General features: G+C 44.1%; 1 protein-coding gene across 3 annotated transcripts in view; it reads left to right on the plus strand.

Moving 5' to 3' along the window:
* The first annotated feature begins 2,534 nt into the window (after positions 1-2,534).
* The window catches only part of SCG5 (secretogranin V), a 56,867-nt gene continuing 48,127 nt past the window's right edge, over positions 2,535-11,274 (plus strand). The window contains exons 1-2 of one of the 3 annotated variants that reach the window (XM_012728764.1): positions 2,535-2,626; positions 4,035-4,266. In XM_012728764.1, coding sequence (XP_012584218.1) covers positions 4,041-4,266 — 226 coding nt within the window. In that variant the 5' untranslated portion in view covers positions 2,535-2,626; positions 4,035-4,040. Of the gene's footprint in view, positions 2,627-3,178; positions 3,244-4,034; positions 4,267-11,274 lie in introns of those variants that run through there. The other 2 variants (XM_004687947.2, XM_004687946.2) reach the window with 2 other exon arrangements.

Below are 11,274 nucleotides of genomic sequence, written 5' to 3' on the forward strand. Positions count from 1 at the left end.
GTTTCTCATAAAAGCCTATGATGATTTTGTCTTGTGTGTAATTTTTTTTATTTAGCATAGATATAAAAAGTACTTTGTGGAGGGCTCTTCCTGGTGGTGCAGTGGGTTAAAGTGCAGCACTGTGACACTCCCCACAGCTGCTTCAGTGAGAGTTCGATCCCTGGCCAGGGAGGTGACCCACATGGTGTGGCAGACCTCTCTTGATCTGCCTGCTGCTCTCCTCAGCATTGTAATTCGTAGATCTGCCTGTTCTGTTCTCCACTCTGTCTCCGGTAAATCCTCTTCACCCCCTGCACCTCTGGTCTTTACCCGAGTTCTGTATACATAAATAAATAAAATCTTAAAAAAATTACTTTATGAAAAGTGACTTGCCTAAGACTAATGAAATAAACCTTTTAGTTACGTTAATACCTTTTAGAATTTGACTCAAATTATCAAGCAAATATATCTAAATGTATATTTTAAATTATTATTTAAAATTATTAAAAATGCAAATCTTTCAGAAAAGAATATCATCAACACGCTATTCTTTACATGTTAGAGGACAAAATATGCAGGCAACGTCAGCTACTGAGATGGCTCTGCAGGCCAGTTATTAGAATGTCACATTCAGATTTGGAGCAGAAAAACATTACACTCTACTCAGCAGTTAGACATTGTGTGTGAGAGAGATTTCAAGTAATCTGACAAGTACTCTTGTTCTACCTCATAGTACATTTATTTTAAAGCTATTTCCGGTTTCTGTATTCATTATCTAGAAATCAACCCTCTTAGAACTAGTATTGACTTCTATAAGCACTAAAAATGTGTCTGAATAAAGTGCTTACCTGACATTAACAGGCTTATAAATATAAACGTGTCAGATATTTGTGGTATTTCTAGAGGTTGAAAGTACTCAGTACAGATAGAAAACATTCACAAACTCTAAAGTACATACTTGTCTGGTTCAAAGTAATTTTTTTTAATGGAAATTGGGGTGGGTGTGAGCTGTTGAATTAGGAAATTGTGATGGCATTGGAAATATAACTGCATGAGCCTGCCCTGTTACCACAGGGGTTTTTTTTAAGATTTATTTATGTGTACAAGAACTGGTGTACAGGTCAGAGGCACTGGGGTGGGAGGGGAGTGAGACTAGGGAAAAGAACAGGTGGATCTGAAATACACTGCTGAGGGGGAGTAACAGACAGGATGGGAGGTCTGTAATTATTTCAATATTTGTATGGAAGTGGAAATTTGATTAATAACAAATGAACTAAAGCTATGTATGCCTAGGATGTGCAGAAGATTATTTTCTATTACAAGTATAAAAACATTTAATATTAACTATCACAAATAATATACACAGAATTAATTGGCTTCTTGGCAACATTCCGTAATTACTAAGAATTTACTAAAATCTGGATAATCAAGTTCCAAGGTATGTAGGATGGACACTTTAAAATGGTCAAATTTCATATAAAATATATTTTGATGTGTTAATATCTCTCAGCACAAAAAGTAAATTGTTAAGATTTTGCCACTTTTCCAAGAACAAAATAAAGGTAGCAGCTGACAGTGTTAAAACAAAATTCAGAATTGGAAAAATACCTTGGCTTGTGTGATAAGTATTGATCCCCAGCATGATTTTTGAGTTTAGAACCGATTTTACCCTGTTGATTTAACACGAATTAAGCAAAAAAGATGGAAACAAGAATATCTACCATGGAAAAGCATAAGTTTGGCTTCAAACCAAAAGGCACATGCAGCCTTTTCTGTCTTAAAATGAATTTTGTGCCACCCCCTTCATTGCATAAAGTTGCTGTAGCTAATAACAGATTTGATGCTTACATCCTCTTTAGATTCTAACCTCAGACTGAGATACTGTACTCATCCTTAGTCTTACAATTTGCATTTAATGTAAGACTACATTTAAGTTTTTGTATTTGAACAAAATTCAAATGTTCAAGATTGCACATAGGTGCTCTATAAAAAAAAAAAAGTGGTGGCCCCTCCCTGGTGGTGCAGCAGGTTAAAGCCCAGCATTCTACCTGTAAATTTCTACAATGTACTAAGTGTGGTTTCTTTTCAGACTAAAGGAATTTTGCTTGCTAGTTGGTGTGAAAGTTTAAAAGCACTCAAATGATATTCCTAGAGGTTTTCACGTGTTCACCCTTAGATGCACCCTGTCATCATAATTTAAAGTTCTTAGGACCTCTTCATTTTTTGTCTTCTACCATTGCGCCATTGCCCCTTCCCACCTCATACTAGAAGACTAAGAGAACAAGAACACTATGGGGGGTGGGGGGGGAGTGGAGGGGGGTGGATGGTGGCAGCATTTAAAATGTGGATCTGGGGGCGAAGGACGGAAGTGACAATCTGACATATTGTTTGGGTAACAATATGTTATACAATATGCTTTAGAAAAGGGGAGATGTGTAAGTGGGATGCGCGGGTAGAACGCGATGTGGCTTTTGACCAGCGGCAAGCATCTGGCTGGCGTTCTGCGGGTTCCTGGCGACACGGCCTCCACCTGCCGGGCCGGGCCGGGGCGGGGCCGAGATGCGGAGGAAGGTGACGCACGAGCCCGCCCTCCCCGCGCCGCGCGACCCCGCGAGCCCCGCCGCTGCGTGAGCCTCGGCTGCCCTTGGTGAGTCTCGCACCGTGGCCCGCTCGGTCCCCCGATGCCCCCTCTCCCCACTCCGGTCGCGTGGGTTCTTGGCATGGGGTGTAGGGGGGAGGCTTACTGAAATCCTTGCACGTCTGGGAGCAAACAAAAGATGGGTAGGGGGTGAGCAGGTTCAGCTAGAAACAAGGGAGAGAGTAGCTAGGAAGGAGGTGGGGTCACTTACCAAATCCCACGGTGCTGGCGGGGGTGTGGATGAGACAGGAAGACGTCCTGCCTTCAAGGCAGCGGAGGGAAGATGGAGAGGCCAGTGTCGCCTCTGGCCTCTTCTCAGAACTGCAGGCATTGCTGTCTCCGTTCTTGGAAGCAGAAGGTTTTATTTATATCCAGGGTAGCTAGGGAAAAAAAAATCTTTTACAGAAAAATAAGACTATAAAAATTTCCGTTTCCGAGAATTAAATTCCACACCACACCCTGAATTTAATGCACCCCCACAATGGAGGCACAGTTAAAAGGGGGCTCCACACCGCTGCCTGATGCATCTCTCCTAAGCAGCTCCCGCAGCAGCAGAGGGAAGCTACATGAATATTTGTGTCCTCTTCCTGCAGACCTCTGATTATGGAAGCCAGCGTGTAGGACAGGTGACTCCCTAGCCCCGTTCTTGTTCCTCTCCTTTACCTATTGTCTCCCCTCATCACTGCCGAAATTCCAGCCTCCAGTTGAGAAATGGTGTTGCCTACCTACTAGCAACACAGGGACTCCGTACCTGGCGTTGTTTTGAGCCTTCTTAGGTATATTCCCACACTCATCCTCACAAAGGTTTACAAGATTATCTGCCTTCTGCAGAGGAAGAAACTGAGACATTTACTTGGGATTATCCAGAGCGTGTTTGGTGGAGTGAGGTACCTCATCTCCCCTAACAGACTGCCAGGCCTGCCTGAGCTGGGTGTGTTTTCATCTGCTCAGGATCTGAACCGTCAGGTGTTTAAAAGCCAAAATTTTCCCTTGCCCCTTTCCTAACCTTTCCCTGCTTCTTTGCCATTTATGTCTTCCTATCTCCTTCCTGTGAGTTATTTTGTCCTCCAAGGTGTCACTCTCCCTCTGTCTATCTCACAATTGAAGCGAGTTTTTACTGTTTTATAAGGGAAGGAGAAAGAACAATGGGAGTAGGGGTAATGCAGAACTTTCAGGGAGGTACAAGGATAAGAAAATGAATGAGAACTGCCACTGCTGTCTAGTCTTTCCAAGAACACAAATCCAGAGGGAATTGGCTGTCCCAGACTGTTTTGTTTCTTTTACACCTTCCATGGCCAGACCAGCCATCTTGGGGATTTTTTTCATTGTCCTTTTCTGGGTGGTCTCCCTGGTAGGATTGCATGATGCATCATCACAGTTGCCGATTGTCACCAATCACTGTTTTTTTTTCCTGCAGGTTAAAATGGTCTCCAGGATGGTCTCTGCCCTGCTGTCTGGCCTACTGTTTTGGCTGACATTTGGATGCACCCCAACATCTGCTTATAGCCCAAGGACCCCTGACCGGGTCTCAGAAACAGATATCCAAAGGCTGCTTCATGGCGTGATGGAGCAGTTGGGCATCGCCAGGCCCCGTGTTGAGTACCCAGCGCACCAGGCCCTGAATGTTGTGGGCCCACAGAGCATTGAAGGTATTTACTGTGTTCTCCCAGTTTGAGTTTCCTTTAGCTCTTAAAGTAATGAATACATACTGAAGCAACTCCGTTTCCCCCCTATTTTTCCTTCTTATCCTATATGGTATTTACCTGAACCCATCCAAGTAAGGGTGGGAGTCCCATAAGAGCAGGCAGTTTTTCTAACTGCTGCCCAAGATCCTAGCACAAAGTCTGGTACATTAATATTTGTGGTTTGCCTCTGACATTTACATTTATTGATTGGAAAAAAAAAAAAAGCATCTAGGGTTTTCCCTTAAAAAAAAAAAAGAAAAGATTAGACCCCAGACCCACATCTCCCATAATGATAATTGGAAAGTCATGTCCCTTGACTAGCTGTCTGTTAGTGATTGTAGAGATGGTCAAAATGTAGAAACTGGGCTCTCCCTGGTGGCGCAAGGGGTTAAAACACTGCATTATGAAGCTCTCCGAACCCACTGCAGCACAAGTTTGATCCCCAGCCAGGGAGCTGACCCACATGGGGTGGCAGACCTCTCCTGACCCACCCGCTGCTCCCCTCAGCAGTGTACTTCAGTACATCTGCCTGTTCTGCTCCCCACTCTGTCTCTGGTGAATCCTCTCACCCATCACACCTCTGGCCTATACCCCAGTTCTGTAAGCATAAATAAATATATGTTAAAAAAAATGTAGAAACTATCATCACTTAAAGGATGATACTTTATCTGACCAAGAGGAGAAAAAAAAGGTTCTGACACTGAGTTTATGTCAAAAGCTTTTATAGATATTTCAAAATGTAACAAACATTAATTGAATTGTTTTAAGTGGGTGAGACCATGTCCCCATAGTTTTTTCTAAGTCCCTGACAATATGGTTGTTAACATTTTCCTTAGAAGACACTGCTGAGTTGTTTATTTATTTCATTCCAGAGAGAATCTGAATCTACCTCTTAGAGGTGGTGAGTGAGCGGCTCTTATCAGCAGCTGCTGTGTTCCATGTCTTGTTCTGTATCCTCTTAGATGCTGAATGGCTTTCTTCTTCATTGAGGGAACGTTTTAAAGTGATAATGTGATTAATAAGTTTGAATGCAAACTTATGAATCCAGTGTTTGGATTGTGAATCTTGAGGAAAAATGTGAACTCCTTCTCTGATTTTCTCAAAACACCCATCCAGCAACTGCCATTCCCTGTGGGTTATAGATCACTTTGCCTGAGTTGGGGATGTTCTGGTAACGCCATCTTCCGCGGTGTCTCCTGGACACCATTGTTAGTATATGATGTCCATATTTTGCCCTGAATAAAGTTAACATTTGGGACTATTGTCTATTTACATTGACCTTTAGTTTCAGCAATGGATGCCCACTGGTCACTAGCATCAGCAAGCAGGCAGTCCAAGCTTAGGGCTTGCATTCAAACAGGCAGGCAGGACTTTGTGCCACCTTTTTGAGGACAGTCTAAATCCAGGCAGCACCTGCCACTGTTACTGCAAGCACACCCATCCATTTCCAACCAGCTTTTTAGAGACAGGAAATATCTGCCATTTTAGTGCTGTGAATGCTGGTTAGTCACCCAGCTGTTGTCATGGAGAAGGCTTTCTGAGTTTCCATTAATACCCGAGGCCTAATTATCTGTGTGGAAAAGAAACAGTAACTGCCTGACCATCATGAGCCTAGGTTTAATGGAGGCCTCATTCCCTTCTCCTGTATCCAAATATTTGTTTAACACTGAGTCTATGTCAGGCAGTAGACAGGAGTCAGAGGCGGCACAGCCCTCAGAGGCACGGTCTAGGGATGGAGAAGTAGGCCAGGGTTATTACAGGGCAGCGTGCAAGTTAGATGCTGCTCAGATGGAAAGCTGTCCTGGCAGCCAAGACTAGGAGCAATTTTTCTGCTTGGGAGTGGAGGGGTTGGCTATAAGGAAGTGCTTCTTTGAAGATGCAGTGTTAGACTTGGGTTTTGATATTTGAATAGGAATTTATCCGAATGGCAAGTGGAAAGGCCTAGAAGTATAGGAGAGCATGAGTTAAGACAATGCAAAATTAAAAATTCTCTTTCCATTGCTACCCTTGGAGTAATATGAGGTCACAGCCACGTCTCCTCAAATACTGGCTGTGGAAGGGGTAAATCTTGCCTGTGTTTTGATTTTTATCATGGTGTACAATACACTACCCATTTATTATGTCTTGGTTTCCACCAATCTGAACACAGTTTCTCAGTCTCACCTAGGTGATGTCAGGTGGTTGGCCAGAGACACACCTGGCTGGGCTCAAGGTCCTTTTCCAAGTTCAGGAAGATGACTGGCAGAGGTCAGGTTCTTGATGTGGGACTGTGGTCTCCCTTTTGTCTTGCTGGCTGTCTCAGGGATTCCTCTCAGCTCTTAGAGCCCCTTAGTTGTAAGCCATGTGTCCTCCTGCAATAAGGAAACTTCCTTCCTTGATATTTGAATAAGAATGTACCAGAATGGCAAAGGCAGAGAGGGAATGTCTCTCTAGTCTGCTAGTTACTATGTAATGTGACCATGCAGAGTCTATACCACCAGCTCTGTCTGTGGAGGACAGCTTCTCATCCCTACTCAAAGGCAGAGGCTCGCCCAGGGCATGTCCATCAGGCTAGGGCTCCAGGGTCATTTGGAATTCTGCCTATGATGGCTTGGTGAACACTCACAGAAAATAAACAATGACTGGCCCTCCCTGGTGGCACAATGGGTAAAGCGCAGCACTATGAAGCTGTCTGCAGCCACTGCAGCACTAGTTTGATCCATGGCCATGGAGGTGAACCACATGACATGGCAGACCTCTCCTGACCACCCCTGTGTACTGTGTTCTTTCTGGTAACATCCTCCCCTGGCCTCTGCATTCTTTGTCTTTAGCTAAAGATCTTCTTTAAGGTGATGGCTTAGAATATTTCAGTCAGGTACTCACTTTTCCTAGGTCTTACCCATGTATTAATGATGTAGATGAATTACGAAGCTTCTATTTGTTTCTCTTACTTCCCTTCATCTACCATTACGTCACTTAGGTCCTCTGTCCTATTTAAGGCATTACTCTTTATAGCTCAGGTTCCATCTTTCTGCCGCACAGCACAGCAACTTTTTGACCCCCATCCATTACATGTCCCTCCCCTCCTATTTTTTTATAGACCATTGTGGTCCACTGTTCCCACCACTCCTTTGTCAAGTCAGTAAGTATTTCTTGAGTATCAGGCACTGTTTTGGGTGCCACAGAAATAAATATGAGCTTCAGGGACTGGCAGGACAGGGGAGATAGAGTCCTCAAATAAATAAGAAATTTATAATTAGTCAAAGATGTAAGTGCAATAATATACAAAAGAGGGGGTAGAGGAAACCATTTAACATACAGGGTGGAGTTCCTGAGTCAGCTAAGCAAAAACCTGAGAGTTGAGGGGGCCTCCCTGGTAGTGCAGGAGTTAAAGTCTCATGCATCACCCTATCAGCAGCCACTACAGCATGAGTTCGATTCCCGACCATGGAGCTGACCCCCACATGGCACAGCAGACCTCTCCTGTTTCACCCACTGCTCCCTTTAGCAGTGTATTTCAGTCAGCCTGCCCGTTCTGTTCCCCACTCTGTCTCTGGTGAACTCTCTTACTCCCCACAGGCCTTTACCCATTTCTTCTACACAGACACACACACACACACAAACCTGAGGGTCGAGTGAGCTGCATGGTCTGTGTAGGAAGACATTCCAGTAGACAGATGACAAGTGCCAGAGCTGGGAGATGGGGCCAAGGAGGCCAGTGTGGCTGACTCCCAAGACCAGGGAGACAGTAGGTGAAGTGATGGGTCAGGGCAGGAAGGGGTGGAGGGAGGCTGGTGCGGGGATGTATCATGTAAGGTCGCACAGCCTGTGACTTTGGCTTCTTTTGTGTGTATGTCTGAAGTCACTGTAGACTTTGGGCAGGGTGATGTGTGTGTGCAAATCAGCCTGCTTTTGCAAAGGGTCACTCTGCAGTCCCATTTTCTACAAGAGCGGCAAATTGATAATCTCAGGGGAAGGTTTCAAGTTCAGCTTTGTGCATGTTAATTTTTAGATGCCTTTTAGATTGTTCTCACTGAGAATGTCCACCAGCTTCCTTGCCAGATTCTTCTGTGCTCTCTGACTTCGCCCTCCCGCCCTCTCTACAGCACACCTCATAGTCCCTTCAGGTCTCTCCTTTCTTGTTTTGATGCCAAGGTGGCACACTCTGGTTTTCATCCTTTCCCCTTTCCCTTTAAATCTTTCCTCCAGGTTTCTTTACAGGTTTCTCCTGCTGTAAAGTGCCCCAGACCACAATGCTGACTCCACATTGCCTAGTCTTCTAAATTTTATTTTATTTTATTTTATTTTGCTCTAAATGCCATTTCTTTGCTGATGGTTCCAATATTCTATAAGTTGACCCCAGGCTTCTTTCTGGGTCCATAGGCTTATGTGGATTGCTAAGTTACCAGGTGCTTATCTCGAGTCCTCTGCCACCACCTTCTAACCTGTTTATACCACTTTTCGCTCTAACTGAATAGCACCACCACTTAACGGTATGTGCAAGCTCAAAACCTGGAGCGACCCTGGATTTACTCCATCACACGGCTTCCCCAAATCATAATTTCTTTTCTGTTTCTAACATACATCTGGAACTGCCTCTCCTCTCTCCTTCACTCTATTCTGAGCCCCCTGCCCCAGTTCACCGTCATGTTGGGCATGGTTCTTTCCCTGTCTCTTGTCACCTTTGCCTCTATTCTCAGTTCCTTTCAAGTTATTCTCTGCAGGAGAGGCACAATTGAACTTCAAAAGTTTCAATTCTATCAATGTCATAGTTAGAATTTAGCCCGGGAGGGCCCTCCCTGGTGGCACAGCCGGTTAAAGCACAGCACTAAGAAGTTGAAGCCACTTCTGTATGAGTTCGATTCCCGCCTGTCCCGGAAGTGACCACATGGCGCAGCAGACCTCTCTTGACCCGCCTGCTGCTCCCCTCAGGCGGGTCAGGAGCAGTTTACTTCATCAGTCGGCCTGTTCTGCTCTGCCTCCGCCTCTGATGAATCCTCTCACTGCCCCTGTATCTCTGGCCTGTACCCCAGTTCTGTTTGCATAAATATATAAATCTTTAAAAAAATAATTCAGCCGTGGCATCCCACGCTACTTAGATAAAAGGAGCACCTTGCTGGGTGCTCTCGTCTACGAGGATGAAATTTTGTGTCCATCTTCCCCTTTCTCTGCTCCACCTTTGCTGGCAGGCGCTGTCCCTCCTCCAGATATTCATTTCTGTTCTCCCTGCCTTGTGCAACTTTAGTCTCTTCATTTCTCTGTTTTAAAGTCACTGACTCAGGGCATCCTGCTGTGGCACTGCTTTTTCTGAGTCATCCCTATTCTCTGTCAGTGTCTTTTTTTTTTTGAAGCTCCATAGCAATTTTTTTTTGTAGCTTATAGTGCTTGTTTATTTTTCTTATATATTGCTTATTTCCTCCACTGAATTGTATGCTGCCCAAGCCTATGTCTGTTTTATGTACTGCTATATACCTAGAAACATAGTAGGCACTCAGTAAATATTTGAAGAATGAATATAATATCAGGTAAAAATAAATGTGTCTGGCAACAATTAGTCTGTACATTCTGTTTAACATCTGGATCTGTTGAGACTTTTTCCTTCCAATTTAAGTAAAATATTTTCATTCTAGCCTGAAATGTTTGAAATAGTGTTTGAAAAATATTAACCTAGAAATATGTTCTTGTTGTGAGTTCAGTGATATAGTCTTAGCAAAAGAAAAGAAAAATGTCTAAAAATCTGACCTACATGGTGCAGGACCTTTTGCAGTTCTAGAACTTAGCCAGCAGGGGGCCCACTAGTCCAGAAAAGTCCCTCAGAAGATGCCTGACACCTCCTGCTAGCCTCCCAGGTGTTAGTGGCTCTAGTGGTCAGCCAGGAGGAAGATCAAATGCTTAACGTTTGCCAGAGAGGCTCTGGGGTTATTTTTTATGTCTCCATAGTACCTTATGCATGAATTGTATAACATCTTAGCCCCAAACCGAAACAAAAACAAGTGAAGACAAACAGGAATCAACTTGTTTTTTGAGACAAAAACAATTTGAGGTGGCATTAGGAACTGGGGTCTCTTGGCTGCATGGTACCTTCACTACCAGGCACCAGTCATCCTGGCAAATTTTTTTGGCTTTAGTTTTCCCATCCACATCAAGAGGAGCTTCCAGCCTACCATCTTGTTTATAATAAGAGGGTGCTGTTAGCAACTGAACTACAGACCTGACTCCTCTCACTTAGGATGATCAACAGCACTGTTGGTTTTGATCGTAATGGCTTTTCTTTCACACCACTCTCCATCATCCAGCAAGTTAGTGAAGTATGTGTTTCAGCAGTGCCTGTCTCCCCCTATCCATCTTGGGGTTTCTCGTGGGTCCTGTGAGGGGTGAAGCGGCCTTATATTACCCCTTACAACAAATAAAGCTAATGGCTGCCCAGGGGGTTAGTCATTTGCTGTGGGGTGGAGACTCTTGGGGTCCGCTACTAATGGGTGAGTCCAACCGGAAAATGTGTTCTCGTTTTCAGAATACTAACAGCCTGAGGTAAAGAGGGGTTCCTCACTGCCACCGGTCCATGTGCCCCACACTTCCAGACTACCATAGCAACCCACACTGATAAGCATTTATAGGCATTGACATTTTATGGTTCGAAATGTTAAACCCATGTAGCCAAAGATAAAAACACCAAAATTTTGTGTGTGACACTGAGTTTTCGAACTTAACTTTTTATTTCAAAATAAGAAATCAAAATTATTTTCTTAGTAATATCAAGTGGAGAAAGTTGTTTGTAACAAGAACCCCATTTGAAGGGACAGAGCCTAAGAACAGACTACAAGCATCCGTGGAGGAGCTGCAGTGCTCATAATTTGCCACAAGGTGGCGACTGTTGCCTCCCATTTGAAGTTGAAGGTGAGAGAACTAACATGGAAACACTGGAACCCGCCTCATGTCGTTTCTGGCTAGTCTCTGCTTTTGAAGCAACTGAGGAAGAATGGCCAGAAAGGC

The sequence above is a fragment of the Condylura cristata genome, unplaced genomic scaffold, assembly GCF_000260355.1.
Source record: "Condylura cristata isolate star-nosed mole 26May11 unplaced genomic scaffold, ConCri1.0 scaffold00023, whole genome shotgun sequence".
Lineage (NCBI taxonomy): Eukaryota > Metazoa > Chordata > Mammalia > Eulipotyphla > Talpidae > Condylura > Condylura cristata.